General features: G+C 46.2%; 1 protein-coding gene across 3 annotated transcripts in view; it reads right to left on the reverse strand.

Moving 5' to 3' along the window:
* The window catches only part of WIF1 (WNT inhibitory factor 1), a 60,999-nt gene extending 46,587 nt beyond the window's left edge, over window positions 1-14,412 (reverse strand). Inside the window, exon 1 of one of the 3 annotated variants that reach the window (XM_053251329.1) lies at window positions 14,335-14,412. Coding sequence is in view for 2 of the 3 variants with exons in the window: in XM_053251326.1 (XP_053107301.1) it covers window positions 15-162 (148 nt within the window). In the remaining variant the exon portion in view is untranslated. Of the gene's footprint in view, window positions 1-14; window positions 463-14,334 lie in introns of those variants that run through there. The other 2 variants (XM_053251326.1, XM_053251325.1) reach the window with 2 other exon arrangements.
* Between the last annotated feature and the right edge of the window lie 2,397 nt (window positions 14,413-16,809).

The raw sequence follows: 16,809 nt of genomic DNA on the forward strand, positions 1-16,809 counted from the left end.
GAGACGCGCCTTACCTATCAACACTCGGGCTTGCTGAGCGTCAATCCACATGTAGAGGCTGTCCTCTTGCTGCTGCGCAGCGCGCGCAGGCTGCAGGCTGCCCAGGCACAGGAGGACGCCGCAGAGCCAGAGCGCTGAGCACAAGGGGCTTGCACCGGCCATGCTGCTCTTTAACTTCTCCCACAAGGGAAAGGGGGGCGGAAGAAAGAAAAAAAAGAGGAAGAAAAGCGGGGGAAAGCCCTTCTTCGCGTCGGTGCTTGACGGCTCCCGCGGCTTTCTCGCGCACTCTCCTCGCGCCTGTCCGTTCGTCTGCTTCACGCGCGCCCTTCAGACTCCCCCACTCCGCACGGTCAGCGCTGGCTGGCTGCTTCGCCTGCTGCTGCTGCTGCTGCTGCTGCTGTCGAGGCGGGTGGGTTTGCCTCTTGGCAGCCGCCGCAGTTGTGAGCGGGACGACGAGAGGGGGATGTGCCTGAGAGAGGCGCAAGAAGCAGACGCTCCCGCTCAGCGGCACTAGGTGGCGCAGCGGCACGGAGGACAAAGGCAGCGCTCATGTAGCTGAGGATGTCGTCTGTTTTGCGGTACACCGGCTGTGAGCATGGACCACTTTCCCGCAGAAACGGTTTTTGAAGACGACGTTTCAGCTGTCAAGTCTTTTTAAAAAAATAATCTTTTGTTCTTAATGCAATTGCAATCTGCTCCGCTGGTTTGATTCTGGACGGTTTACGTTATTTTTATCGTGTAACTTGTTTACTGTGTTTTTAAAATACTTCTTCGGGCGTCGCTGAGGAGTGTCCTTTTGGGGCCTGAAGAGCAGAGCATCAAATACTCTAAATAAAACACTTTAAATAAAACAAAGTTAAACATATCTCAAAAGTATACCTGAATACAGTTGTGCGAAAACGTAACTTTTATGACGGTGATTTTAATGTTATACATAGATGTGTGTTTTTTCTGGCTGGTGTTTGTTTCAGATGGTGTTGAAGTATTTTCGAAATGAATAAAGAAAATTGTTTCCTGTGTTCAGAAAATCTTAATGAAGGTACAAACTGTGTCACACTGGCAGCTTAAAGGCACACACGGCTTCTTCACCAGCAATGCAAGCAGACCAAGGGGGCAAAGTCCACTAATGATTTCATTAATCCGGTGCCTGGTCATTTGGTGAGACATTCGACAGAATGCTTGCAGCTCTGCACAAACTCGACCAGAATATAGAGGGATTTCAGAAAATCACAAGGTTCTGTGTCATTAATCAGCAGCCCGCTAATTAATGTTCTGATTGACCAGCACTTAGCTCCAGAGATCGTTGGGCTTTTTGCTTGTTTTTACAGACATTAGAGACAGCGAAAAGCCTCTGAAATCAGCAGTGGCTCCCTGTTTCGACTTGGCTGCACTTTCATGAGAGTCTTCAAGCTTGCACAGCATCACTGATTTGTAGGCAGCAAATGTTCAAACAGACCTTGCAAAAATACATAACTGTATGGTTTAAATATTTTGTACTTCCATGTCTCAAAGCAGAAAACAGAAGAACAAAATCATTCTTCTTATTATTATCATTTTACATTTATATCCTGCTCTTCCTCCAAGGAGCCCAGAGCGGTGTACTACATACTTGAGTTTCTCTTTCACAACAACCCTGTGAAGTAGGTTAGGCTGAGAGAGAAGTGACTGGCCCAGAGTCACCCAGCTAGTTTTATGGCTGAATGGGGATTTGAACTCGGGTCTCCCCGGTCCTAGTCCAGCACTCTAACCACTACACCACGATGGCTCTCTTATGGAAATCTCTTATGGAAATGGCTTCCAGGCTGGGATCTTTTATATTTTACATTCTCCTGGCTGAGACTATGTAGCAAATATTTCGGTTCCACGCCAAGTGACGTAGATGTGATGGGGTAGTAGGTATGGAGGACAGGCATAGAAAGGGTAATGGAAAGCAATAAGAAGATGGTTGCCACTTCCCTCCATTGCAAGCAGGGGGGAAACTGCAAGAAAAGAAGACATTCCACTAGCTAAGCTGTCTGCATGCTGAGGGAAACAACGCCTGTTGAATTTCTGGCTTTTGTGTGGACTTTGTGAAAAGTGATCTGGAATGGCCATAACAGGGACGAAAGCTCAGAAGACTGGGGGTGGCACAAGTAAGGGACAAACTGTGAAGCAAATAGAACAGCTGCTATCATCCCAAAAACTAGCACTCAACAACACCATTTCATTTTAAGAGAGAAGAGCTGGTCTTGTGGTAGCAAGCATGACTTGTCCCCTTAGCTAAGCAGGGTCTGCCCTGGTTGCATATGAAACAGAGACTAGAAGTGTGAGCACTATAAGACATTCCCCTCAGGAGATGGAGCCACTCTGGGAAGAGCAGAAGGTTCCAAGTTCCCTCCCTGGCTTCTCCAAGATAGGGCTGAGAGAGATTCCTGCCTGCAACCTTGGAGAAGCCGCTGCCAGTCTGTGAAGACAATACTGAGCTAGATAGACCAGTGGTCTGACTCAGTATATGGCAGCTTCCTATGTTCATGCAGAACATGCACATGTAAACATGTGATCCTACATGTTTATTTATTTTATTTTTATTTTTACATTTCTATACCACTTTTCGTTAAAAGAAAACCCCAAGGCGGTTTACAAAAATTAAAACATACAATAAAAGCAATAAAAACATCAAGCAATAAAAACATCAAGCTAAAAACATAAAACAAGCATAAAAACAAGACAACAAATAACAGATAAAAACACAGAGAAGCCGCAGTAAAAACGATTATGCAAAAGCCTGGGTAAAAAGCCAAGTCTTTAAAAGCTTTCTAAAAGCCGTGATGGAGTCTGAGGAACGAATGGCCACTGGGAGAGCATTCCAGAGTCTAGGGGCAGCAACAGAGAAGGCCCTGTCCCGAGTGCACGAAAGCCGGGAATGTTCCATTCTTGCAGAAATTGTATGTATTTACCATTTAACCACTCTTTCCCCACATATTTGGGTTAGTGACAGAATGGTAAAGGAATGGATTATTCAACCCATTCAGAGCAGCAATGCAGGGATGCTGCTCTATAGCATGCTTTGTAGAAATGATCTCTGAAATAGCATGGGGGACACCTGACTTGGTTATTCAGAAGTGAAGGAAAAATCACGGTGCACTTTACTATCTGCAAAGAATCAGGTCAGCCCCCTGCTAACTGGGCAAAGAGGCATCCTTTAAAGTGGTGGGTCTCATATTTAGCAGAGAGAGGGCAATGGTCCCTGTGCAAGATAGCATATCATCTTTTTACCGTGGCTGTGGCTGATGTCTCCCTTCTGTTCCTTTTTTTAACACTGTGAGCCCTTTTGGGCCAGAGAACAATGTTTTCATTCTTTTGTTATATATACTACTTTGGCAACTTTGTTGTTGTTGCTGAAAAGGGATAGATGATGATGATGATGATGATGATGATTGATGATGCAACAGCTAGTGGTTTGGTAGTATGATCCCTGAAGTGGGGTGAAGGTGGCTGTAATTATTCACTATATGGAGGCTGGTGCATTCAAAAGCATGCACATTGGTCCTTCTAGGCTAGTATTCACTGCACATTGAGGTAATTCACACAATAAAAACTGTGTTCTACCCGGGTTTGGGAGCTGTGTGAGCTCCCAGTTTTCCTTTGTATGGAAACAGGGTAAGAGGAAAACATGGTTAGAAGTGATTGTGTGGAAGAAAGGTAGGAGAAAAAGCTACCTAGGTTTTCCTCCTAGCTTGCTTCCACACAACCAAACATTGGGAGCTCACATAGCTCCCAAACCTGGGTAGATGACAGTTTTTGATTGTATGAATTACCTCATTGACTGATAGTGGCTCTCTGGGGTTTCAATCAGGGTTCTTTCCTAGTCCTACTTGGAGATGCCAAGGATTTAACCTAGGACCTTCAGCTTGCAAAACATGCCCTCTGTCCTTAAGTTACCACCACCCTATAGCCAATGGTAATGAAACCCATTTGTGGATTGCCATGTGTGATGAACCAGATGCACCTATTTCATTGCAAGTACACATGTACTCATGTTAATCACATGGGAAGGTCCACATTTAGGTTTCATGAACATTCCTTTACCAACAACTGCCATCTCTCTCTTGAGGCTGAAGTCATGCAGGGGAGGCAATCCTGGGAGACACCATACAGTCACTGTTCTTACATACCATAGGCAGTGGCAACTTGTGAGGTGGCTCACTGAAGGTAAGTTGCGTCTGCTACTAAGCACTGATCAGGGGACATCCCATTTGCAGGTTGGTCAGGGGACTTCACCTCTGCAGTCACTTAGTGTTAGGGATGTGCACAAAACCGGTTCGGAGGCCCTTTATGGGCCTCCGAACTGGTTCAAAGAACCGGCAGTTCTGCCTGTTCGATGTGGTGGGGGTCTCCCTTTAAGACCAGGGGAGGGTGCACTTACCCCTCCCACCGCTTCCCCCCACTGGCGTCCATGTTTTGCAAAGCCGATCGGGGTTGCAGTGTACCTCCTGGCTGCCCCATTGCCCTCATCTTCTGAATATGACCAGAAGTCACAGATGCGCCTGTGCATGCCCGCGCGCCCATGCCAGCACGCGCAGGCGCGTCGGCAATTTCCAGTCATATCTGGAAGACAAGGGTAACAGGGCAGCAAGGAGGTACACTGCTGCCCCAATCGGATGTGCAAAGCATGGATGTAGGTGGGGGGAAAGCAGCAGGAGGGGTAAGTGCACCCTCCCCCACTCTTAAAGAGAGACCCCCGCCACCTTTGAGCCTCCCCGCTGCAGTTACTTGTACATCCCTACTCAGTGTCCCACATTGAGTTGGATAATGTTAGCCAGCCAGCAGCAGTGGGCCTGAATGGTGTTGAGCTAGCAACTTCCATGCCTTCACCACAGCCTTGCAATGCCCTCCAGTAAGGATGTTTGGTTCCTGTCGTGTCCTCCCCCGCCTCATCACTGCTTAGCAGCAGAAGCTTCTTCCCTTCCAGTGAACAGCCTCATAAGCGGCTGCTGACTATAGATGATTAGGAGACTACTTCATTGCATCATAAGTCAACTACGTTGACCACTGCATCATGAAAAACATTTATTTATTATTGTAGTAGTTATCATGTCGATTCTGCTTTTCTACCCCAAGGTGTACTTAAAGTGGTGCAGGGGCATAACTATAATAGGGCAAGAGGAGACAGTTGTCTGGGGGCCCATTGCCTTGGGGGGGGGGCCCAGAGGCAAGTCACATGACTGACTTCCCCAGCTGTGCACCCACCCGGGCTTCCTTCAGTTGTATTCATCCTCTGAAATTGATGTGAGTGTTAAGACCTGGAGCTACCAGAACATCATGTCTTTCTCTAGTACCATTAAAAGACTTGCATCGTCCACAATTTACAAAACCTTAAAAAAAATAATTTAGGATGATGTTCTATTGTGGCACATAGGGTGTGTGTGTGTGTGTGTGTGTGTGTGTGTGTGTGTAAAAATAAATAAATAAATTTACTATGCTTTTTGTTACCACTGTTCAGCCTTATTTAAGATTTCTTTACTACATGAGCTGAGCTTCAGTGAGGCGAGGGGCATTTTAAAATATTGTCTCTGGGCCCACTCCAACCTTGCTACGCCCCTGAAGTGGTGTACAATAAAATAAATATTAAAAACATTTCAGAAAACAATAATAAAATAAACAGCAATAAAAGATTTATTTTGTATAATTCTGTAAACAATAAAAATAACAAGTATAGGAAAAAAGCAACTGAAGCAGCATAAAACAGATTTATCACTAAATGCCTGCCTTAATAGAAAGGTTTTTTATGTTCTTTTAAAAATGGGAAGAGAAGGAGCTTGCTGACAGGGTATTCCACAACAGTGGTGCAACCACCAAAAAGACCCTGCTCCCTAGTTCTAGCCAGTTGTATCTCCTCCAATGTATTTAGTAGTGGTCAGTGTTAGCATGCAAGCCATCTAACATTGCTCTCATTAAATGGCCGTTGATTTGGTACAGGGCTTCTAGCTGAGCAGCAGTCTGTGGTTGCTATCCTATAGTCATTGGATACTGGCAAAAGTTAATAACAGGAAAAGTTAATAACATTATGACAATACCAGCATTGTAGGATTTTTTTTTTTTTAACTATCCTCATTTTTGAAAGATTTTGTATTTTTAAACCATGTAAAGGTAAAGTGTGCCATCGAGTCAGTGTCGACTCCTGGCAACCACAGAGACCTGTTGTTGTCTTAGGTAGAATTCAGGAAGGGTTTGCCATTGCCATCTCCCGTGCAGTATGAGATGATGCCTTTCAGCATCTTCCTATATCGCTGCTGCCCACTATAGGTGTTTCCCATAGTCTGAGAAACATACCAGTGGGGATTCAAACCAGCAACCTCTGGCTTGTTAATCAAGTCATTTCCACACTGTGCCATTAGGTGGTGGGCTGCACAGAACATAAATTACATTATAACTGAAATGTCTAAATAGAGCATTTTAGTGTGATTTTAAAATACATGAAGCTGAATTCAGTGGAATGGAAAAAAACACTAAATTATTAACAATTTTGTATTTCCATTTCAAGATGTTTTCAAAGCAAAAAGAATGCACATAAATAAGGCAATCAAGCAAAGAGAAGACATACTAAGCACATCACCCTGAGCTCTTTAGAAATCTTGCAGCATAAACCTGACTGTGCTACATTAACGTAAATCCCACTGCCTGATATGATAAGGAAAATTAATCAAAGTAGTCTCATTGAAATTAAAAGAACAGGTTAGGCACTGGAGTCAGTCAATGACTCCAAGCAAGTGTGCATAGAAATAATTGTTTATTAATATTTACATCGCTTAATTTTAAATTTAATCTTTTTCCATAGCTAGTTTGTCCAGTGGACAATATATTGCCCTTGCTTTAATTTTCTCATCATTTCCATCAGTTATTTGTTTTAGAAAATGTTTCATCATGATCAGAGATCCTTAATTATTTACACTGATTGTTGCTGCTTGATATATACTATAAACTAAAAGCCTGGCTAAACAGGTACATCTTCAGGTCCTTCTTAAAAACATCCAGAGAAGGGGAGACTCTAATTTTGTTAGAAAGTGCATTCCAAAGTCCTGGGGCAACCCTAGAAAAGGCCTGGTTTTGAGTCACCACCAGCTGAGCTGGAGGCAACTGCATCCAAACCTCCCCAGATCATCTTAATAGGTGGCTGGGTTTATGAAGAAGGTGGCGTTCTCTTAAATACCTTGGACCCAAGTGATTCAGGGCTTTATAGGTAATAACCAGCACTTTGGATTTTGTCCAGGGATGTATTGGCAGCCAGTGTAGTTCTTTTAAAATGGGTGTATTTTGATCTCTTTGGATAACTGCAGAAACCAACCTAGCTGCTGCATTCTGTACCAGCTGCAGTTTCCAGTCTATGTACAAAGGCAGCCCAGTGTAGAGCACGCTGCGGTAATAAAGTCTGGATGTTACCAGCATATGTGCCACTGTTTTAAGGTTGTTTATTTATTATATTAATTCTCCTGGGTGTGCCTTGGAATGTGCATCCCAGAACCCAAGTGATTGGCTGCGCGGCAGACGCACCTGACTGGCTGAAGCGCACCCAGGAGGATTGGTTGCCACAGTGGCCTGGCCATGGAGTTCAGAGGTGGCGGGTCTGGCCCGGCCACAAAGATAAGGCCCAGGAGGGGGGAAAGAAAGGGGGGGCAGAAGTGGCAGTGGGGAGGAGAGGTGGCTGGGCCCGGAAGCGGAGACTGGGGCAGAAGGTGTGGTGGGGGGAGAGGTAACCGCTGGCCCCAAAGAGCACACAGATGCTCTGAGCGGGGTCGGCTAGTCTCCAGAAATTGGTGTAGCTGGTATATCAGCTGAAGCTGATAGAGAACACTCCTGGCCACTGCCTCAACTTGAGAGACCAGGGAGAGATTTGGGTCCAGAAGTAATCCTAGACTATGTACCAGCTCTTCCTAGGGGAATGTAACCCCATCTAGAACAGGCAGATCTAAGCTACTTTCTAAGTTCTGACCTCCCACAATGAGTACCTCCATCTTGTTTTGATTCTGCCTCCATTTGTTCTCCCTCATCCATCCCATTACCACCTCCAAGCAGACATTTCAGGTAGTTAGGCCATTTCCTGAGGAAGTTGACATTGATAAATAGATTTGGGTGTCATCAGCTTATTGATGACATCACCAACTCCCCTGATGATCTCTCCCAGGGGTTTTGTGTAGATGTTGAGAAAACATTGGAGATAGAATAGAGCCCTGCAGGACCCCATACAATAACTCTCATTTTGAAGAGCAACAATCTCCAAGCAACACCATCTGGAACCTACCCAAGAGATAGGAGTGGAACCACTGCGGAGCAGTGCCTCCCACTTCCAACCCCTTCAAGCACTCCAGAAGGAAACCACAGTCGATGGTATCGAAAGCTGCTGAGAGATCTAAAAGGACCAACAGAGTCACACTCCCCCTGTTGATTCCTAATTGGAGATCATCCAACAGGCTGACCAAGGGAGTCTCAACTCCATAGCACCTGCAAAGGCCAGTTTGAAACAAGGAGGCATTTTTCCCTCTTTGAGAGAAGCATTAATGATCTTAACAAGACCATCTCCAATGACCTCCCTACTAGATCGTATAAGACATGTCGGACAAGGATCAAGAGGACAGTTAGTAAGACAAAGTGTCCCAAGTAGCTTGTCTACATTCTCAGAAGTCATAAACTGAAACTGATCCAATTTAACCATACAAGAGGTTAAATAATTTCTTCCCTGTTGATGTCATTTATTTAACAGGGGATTATGCACTTATAACTGCTGTTAGTGTAAGATGGCCCTCTGGTGGCTGATATTCCTAATAACACATGATTGAGAACTGCTTTTTGGAAAATATTACAGGGGATATTACCTTGAATCTCAAATTAAATAGAAATAGAAATATTATATGTTCTTATTTAGCAGCAGGGATTCTGTACACTGTCTTCCCCTTAAAGCATGCTGAAATATCTTCAGGTACCTAGGCTTGGGTATTCTTTTTAGCACACAATCCTGGTCTGTGTTGAAGATCAACACTGTAATTGTTACCTGTTTTAGTTGTAGGGGGAAAAGGAAAGACTGTGCCATAGAGTTGTTGTCGACTCTAGGCGACCACAGAGCCATGTGGTTTGGGTAGAATACAAGAGTGGTTTAGCATTGCCTTCCTCCTGCACAGCATGAGATGATGCCTTTGCCATTGTCACTGAAGTGAACATCCGCCTCCAGCACCAGGGGCGTAGCTATAATTGGGCGAACGGGTTCAAAGAACCCGAGCCGTGCCCAATCAGGAGCCGCCATTCGCAGCCCTGACACGCCCCCTGCGTCTGACGTCAGACGCGGGGGCGGTAGTTTAGCTCCCGAGCAGGAGCCGCACGGCCCCTTCAAGAGCTAAACAAAGGCTGGTGCTGCAAACGCAGCACCAGCCTAACTAGCTCCTGAAGGGGCCGCCCGGCACCTTCAGGAGCGAAGACTGGTGTTGCGTTCGCAACGCAGCCCAGAAGCGGCTCTTCCCTGGGCTGCGCTGCGGCCTTTGTTTAACTGCCGAAGGGGCCACATGGCCCCTTCAGCAGTTAAGCTGCTTCTCCTGAACGGAGCCTCAAGGCTCCGTTTGGGAGCCGGACCACGCCCCCCGCGTGCGTGTGACATAGGTGGCAGCCGCATGCGCGCCACCGCACGTGCATGCGTGCAGCACTTAGAAGGACTTGCAGGCGACGACGGGGGCAGGGACGGCAGCGAAGAACGCTGCCGCCCCCAAATCTTCACTAAATACGACAGCGCCAGAGGGGGAAGAGCGGCGGGAGGGGTAAGTTCTACCCCCCCAGCCTTAAAGGGACACCCCCCTCGGTGCCGGTCCGGAACAGTCTGGACCATGCACATGCTTACCAGGAAGCTGCCTAAAAGCCTGGAGAGCCACATCCTTTCCTGTTGCAAGCCAAGCCTTATTCCCGAGTAGCCTGGCATCGGCTGCTTTCTCCTCCTCCTGAGTAGCCCCATTGTCTGGCAGGCATCTGGCTGTGAGGTGTGCACTTCTTCGTCTGGCCTGGAAAGCCTCCCTGAGATTAGTTCAGGGAGATTCAATGTGGGGTGGTGGTGGTGTTTCTGGGGCCCTGAGAGCCTTGGAGCCCTGAGAGGAATCCAATGTGCCTCTGGTCTGATCCCTTCTTGTGGTGGCAGGATTTCATCTTCAGAGTCCATCTCCGGGGTCTGTGCAGGGACAGGTTCTGCTGGCTCCAAGGGTTCTGGTGGCGGGGTTGACAAGGCACTTGCTATTTCTTCTGAGGAACCTTTGGGGTCTTGGTCACAGGGGTCCCGGAGTTGATCTCTACTGTTTTCTCAGGCTGTGACTCTTAATCTGAAGATAGTTGGGTGTCACACGGTTGGCCTTCCTTGGGTTTGGAGCTGATGTTGGGGCAAACTCTGACAATTTTGTGTACACACACACACTCACCTATCCCTCCTTTTAGTTCTTTTTCTTTGCAGCAGCAATATAGCCACACCCTCCTTCCTCCTAATTGGCCACTGATTATGAGAAGGGGAGGAAGTGGAAGAGGAAATGAAGGAAGAGCACAGAGTACTGGAGATGCTTTACAGCACATATACAGTACTCAGGGGCAGTAAAGTATGAAGACATTAAGGATATTCACACGACTGAGTGCGGAGGGTGGGTGGGGGGAATCAGGGTGGAATTGACCTTTCCCCCAGATGGAAGTCTCTGATTTTTTTGGCATGCCACCATGCACCCACACGATCTCTGCAGCTCCATGCAACATGGATTTCTGGAGGCTGGGAAAATGAGTCCTGGCCTCCAGGAATCCCATAATGTACTGTGCAACAAGCGCAGTGCATTGGGGGAGTCCCCCAGGAGTGGGGTGCTCTAGGTGCATGCACGCAGCCCAAGCATAACACATGACCCTGGCATCGGGTGGAGGGTGTGCTTGTTCCCTTAACCCTGGCTAAGGGTTGGGGTAAAAATTCAGACTACCTACAAGGGCAGCGCCAGGATTGGGCTTGATCCTAGCAGTGTACACAACCAGCCAAACCCAGCCTGGGCTGCCCTATCCTGGGTTTGGCTGCTCATGTGCCCAGCATCATTCTGTATAGTGTCTCCAATATGCTAAAGCCCTTTCCTGCTTGGCAAAGAGTTTCTCCAAAGATGAGGGGATGGCAGAAGGAGGCAAGTGAGGTGGCAGGAGGCATCTGCCTCACCTTGTTTTAGAGAAGGACCACCCCTATCATATTACCCCACCGTCTTTTGGAATATGTATGCTTCTTTAGGGAATGCTGTGACACCGGAGTGACATACTAACAGGGTAGGGTTCTAGGCAGGCAGTGGATCTGGACAGGGGCAGTTTTTGCTGCCACTGTTAAAAATTACTCTGTGTAGCTGTCTTCTTTTTGTTAATTGGGGTGCACCACATCTACGACACAGGATACTGTGTCTTCACGGCAGACTTCTACTACATCTTCACGGCAGAGGATACTGAGCATATACCTTTTCCTGAACCAGGCTTTTTAGGGATGGAGGCTAAAGAGCTGAGCCAGATAGAAGTGACAAGAGATGATGTTCTAAACTGTCTGGAAAAACTGAAAACTAACAAATTGCCAGGGCCAGATGGCATCCATCCAGGAGTCTTCAAAGAACTCAAATGTGAAATTGCCGACCTCCTTGCTAAAATATTTAACTTATCCCTGAAATCGGGCTCTGTACCAGAGGCCTGGAAAGTAGCAAATGTAACACCGATTTTCAAAAAGAAATCTAGGGGTGATCCGGGAAATTACAGGCTGGTTAGCTTAACGTCCATCCCAGGCAAATTGATGGAAAGCATCCTCAAGGATAAAATTGTAAAACACATAGAAGAACAGGCCCTGCTAGGAGTGAACCAGCATGGCTTCCACAAAGATAAATCTTTCCTCAAGATCCTTTTGGAGTTCTTTGAGAGTGGCAACAAGTGTGTGGATCAAGGTGATCCAGTTGACACAGTATACCTGGACTTCCAAAAAGCTTTTGACAAAGTTCCTCATCAAAGACTCCTGAGGAAACTTAGCAGTCATGGGATAAGGGGACAAGTACATGTATCGATTGCTAACTGGTTGAAAGACAGGAGACAGAGGGTAGGTATAAATGGAGAGTTTTCACAATGGAGGGAAGTAAGAAGTGGGGTCCCCCAGGGAATCTGTCCTGGGACCGGTGCTTTTTAATTTATTCATAAATGATCTAGAAGCAGGGGTAAGCAGCAAGGTGGCCAAATTTGCAGATGTTACCAAACTCTTTCGGGTAGTGAAATCCAAAACAGATTGTGAGGAGCTCCAAAAGGAACTCTCCAAACTGGGTGAGTGGGCGACAAAGTGGCAAATGTGGTTCAATGTTGGCAAGTGTAAGGTGATGCACATTGGGATGAAAAACCCCAACTTCAAGTATACACTGATGGGCTCTGAGCTGTTGGTAACTGACCAGGAGAGGGATCTTGGGGTTGTGGTGGACAGCTCGTTGAAAGTGTTGATTGCAGCTGTGAAAAAGTTGAATTCCATGCTAGGGATCATTAGGAAGGGGATTGAAAATAAAATGACTAATATTATAATGCCCTTATACAAAACTATGGTGCAACTGTCAGCAATCTGGCCACCCAAAAAGGAAGTCCACGAAGATAGTCCACAATACAAACTGTGCTGCAGAAAGGTAACAAGGCTTGAAATAGTTCTTTATATCAGGCTCGGGCTGAAAGCTGTCGACATGAGGGTTGACAAATGTTGTCTTCCAGCAGCAAACAGAAAGCTGCTGACATGCTTTATAGTCCAAGCTGATAACTCTCAGCTGGCAGGGATTCAAGGCTTCTCAGCCCTCTGCAAGAGGCGTTTACTCCTCCTGATAGTTTCCTGCTGTGCTCTCCGCCTTGTGTCACGCCTTTGCTGTGGAGTCAGTGGGGGTTGCCCACACAGCTTATCCTCCGGTCTGTCCGTCGCTGTCTCCGCTGCCCCAGACTGCTGTGCCTGCTCCGAAACATCAGTCGGACCTTCCTCAGCCATCTCTTGGGAACTGACAGCTGGGCTCTGCCCCTCAGGCACCCCCGCATTGGCTGAAAGGCTGTCAGCCTCCCCTTCCTCCTCGCTGTCTGAGATCGAGGGTGTGACAGCAACCACACTTGGGAGTACTGCGTACAATTCTGGTCACCACATCTAAAAAAGGACGTTGTAGAACTGGAAAAGGTACAGAAGAGGGCAACCAAGATGATCAGGGGCCTAGAGCACCTTTCTTATGAGGCAAGACTACAACACCTGGGGCTTTTTAGTTTAGAAAAAAGACGACTGCTGGGAGACATGATAGAGGTCTATAAAGTCATGCATGGTGTGGAGAAAGTGGCTAGAGAGAAATTCTTCTCCCTCTCCCATAACACTAGAACCAGGGGTCATCCCATTAAATTGATTGCCAGGAAATTTAGGACCAACAAATGTAAGTACTTTTTCACACAATGCATAATCAACTTGTGGAATTCTCTGCCACAAGATGTGGTTACAGCCAACAACCTGGATGGCTTTAAGAAAGGTTTGGATAACTTTATGGTGGAGAGCTCTATCAACGGCTACTAGTTGGAGGGCTACAGGCCACCTCCAGCCTCAAAGGCAGGATGCCTCTGAGTACCAGTTGCAGGGGAGTCACAGCAGGAGGGAGGGCATGCCCTCAACTCCTGCCTGTGGCTTCCAGCGGATGAGATGGGCCTTGGACCTGATCCAGCAGGGCTATTCTTATGTTCTTATGTACTAAGAACCTGCATGTCAGTGACCTTTTTATTTGGTTAGGACCCTCAGGGAAGTAGAATAAAATTGCATTCTTATTTGTGAATTTTCCACCAAATTCCACAGCCAGAGTTTTTCTATCACCCCCTCATCACCTCAAACACACTGTTCCACCCAAAGACAGAGGTTTGAGACAGTCTACAAATAAATATAATAAATAAAATAATTAATAATAAATTATTCAGTTGAGGCAATTCACACATGCAGATTTTGTTGTTATTGACGGACATGTTCTGCAGCTTACTGCGGGTGATGCTGCACTCTCTGTGCTGTTGCAGGTGCCTAAAAGAATGCTGTTGCACAGGAGTGCTCTTGAAGTAATATGTAAAACTAGCTTAACCCACGCAGAGTATCTGCACACTAGTACTGGATTACTCCTCTCACCCCCCTGCCACACCCCACACACCTCAGAGATCTCTCCATCCTCACCTGAGCGGCACTCCTGCGCCTCCTCCTCCATCCAGTTGCTTCCATCCCCCTCACCCCTCTTGGTTGCAGCTGCAGCCATGCTGGCACCTATTGGCCAAACTGCAGCCCCCTATCCCCAGAGACCTCCCCACACTCACCCGACTCACTGCTCCTGCTCCTCCCCACAGGAGCAGCTGTGGTTGACTAGGCCTTTTCGTGCTGCCGCCACCGCCATGACCACTCATTCCCCTCAGGCTGCTGACAGATCCAGGCCCATCTCTTGCCTGCCTGCCTCCCTCCGCCAATGGCTCGGTAGACCCAAACAGCAGCAGTGCAGGGGCATAACTATAATAGGACAAGGGGAAACAGTTGTCTAGGGGGCCACTGCCTTGTGGGGGGGGGGCAGAGGCAAGTCACATGATTGACTCCCCCAGCTACGCATCTGCCTGGGCTTCCTTCAGTTATATTCATCCTCTGAAACTGATGTGAGTGTTAAGACCTGGAGCTACCAGAACAGCATTTCTTTCTCTATTACCATTAAATGACTTGCATCGTCCACAATTTACAAAACCTTTAAAAAATAATTTAAGTTGATGTTCTATTGTGGCACATAGGGGTGTGTGTGTGTGTAAATTTTACAGTGCTTTTTGTTACTACTATTCAGCCTCATTTAAGATTTCTTTACTTCATGAGCTGAGCTTCCGTGAGCGGGGGCCCATTTTAAAATCTTGTCTCTGGCCCACTCCAACCTTGCCTCACCCCTGCAGCAGTGGTTGACTGGGACCTTGCTTGCTGCCAATAGGCACTGCCATGGCTGCTTGTTCCCCTCAGGCCGCTGACAGGCTTGGACCTGTCCCTCACACTTCCTTCTTTCTCTCTCCCCCTCCCTTCTTTTTCTCTCTTTCTCTCTCCTCAGCTCGCTCTTTCCCTCCCCCGACTCTCTCCCCCTTCCTGAGTTAACAGATCTTGTTCATCTTGCTTCCTCATCTGATTCACACAATGACAGGCAGCCTCCTTCTCCTGAAGGGGCTCTTTTATCCCGCACAACCCCTCTCTTCGCAGACCCCTGTCCACTATCCTTATATATATAAATGAAGATTCTCCTATCAAGAACATCTTCCGACCAGTAAGAGTGGCATTCCAACTGACCTTAACCATCACAGGCTTCTCCTCCCTATCTGCATATTGAATCCCCACTGCCACAGGATCCTCCTCTCTATCTGCATATGGAATCCCCATTGCCCAATCACCATGGTGCTTCTGCTCTCACAGGCTCCTCCTCCCTATCTGCATATGGAATCTCCACTGCCCAATCACCATGGTGCTTCTGCTCTCAAACTCTTGTGAGAGCTTCCACACATGGGGTTAGCCACGGGTACACCTTAGAGAATTAGATAGATAGATAGATAGATAGATAGATAGATAGTACAACCACACTTGCACAATACTACAGCCATTATTTTAAAAATTGTGCAAGTGTCATTGTGCAATTTTATATATTAGTACTGACATTCTTATTAATAATAATAATAATAATAATAATTCGATTTCTATACTGCCCTTCCAAAAATGGCTCAGGGCGGTTTACAAAGAGAAATAACAAACAAATAAGATGGCTCCCTGTCCCCAAAGGACTCACATTCTAAAAAGAAACATAAGACACACACCAGCAACAGTCACTGGAAGTACTGTGCTGGGGGTGGATAGGGCCAGTTACTCTCCCCCTGCTAAATAAAGAGAATCACCATGGTAAAAGGTGCCTCTTTGCCCAGTTAGCAGGGATACTCGCAGCAGTGCAGGTGGTGCAGAACCACTCATGGTACACTGCAGAACCTGTTAGCCAGAACTATTATTTAGATTCAACTAAAAAGTTCTCAACTAAAAATTTCTACTAAAATGTTCTCAAAGGAATTTATGTAGCAAAGCAATGAAAAATGTGAGGCACTGATTGATGAGATATTTGTGATGTGCATTATTAATTAATTTATTTATTTATAATGAAATATCCATCTTATTTATTTATTATTTCTCTGTGTAAACCACCCTGAGCCATTTTTGGAAGGACGGTATAGAAATCAAATAAATAGATAATAAACAAATATTTATTTATTTAATAAATTTTTATACCATCCACCACTGAAGTCTCTAATCAGTTTACAGCATAAAACAAAACAAGAGTAAAACAATCCAGGAATTTAACAGTTAAAACACATTTTATTTATTTATTTATTTATTTATTTATTTATTTATTTATTTATTTATACATTTATATCCTGCTTTTTCTCCGAGGAGCTCAAAGCGGTATACATGGTTATTTTTATCCTCACAACAACTCTGTGAGGTAAGTTAGGCTGAGAGATCTGATTAAAATATCCATAAATAACCAACTAATTAAAAAGCTTGGCTGAAGAGATGTGTCTTCAGTTGTTTCCTAAAAGCCCACAGGGATGGGACCAGAGCTTTGAATAAATTTATTCTGATGTGGGACTGCTCCACTCTAGTTCGCTAATTCCCCCCCACAAATCTGAATGCATTTAGGGGTGTTCTCGCCAATCATCCTGGAGCAGTTCCATCAACAGAGTCAATGGGAGTGTGGAATACCAGGGCATGGTCTGAAGACATGATACAGCCAC

Source organism: Hemicordylus capensis, chromosome 5 (assembly GCF_027244095.1).
Source record: "Hemicordylus capensis ecotype Gifberg chromosome 5, rHemCap1.1.pri, whole genome shotgun sequence".
NCBI classification, from domain to species: domain Eukaryota; kingdom Metazoa; phylum Chordata; class Lepidosauria; order Squamata; family Cordylidae; genus Hemicordylus; species Hemicordylus capensis.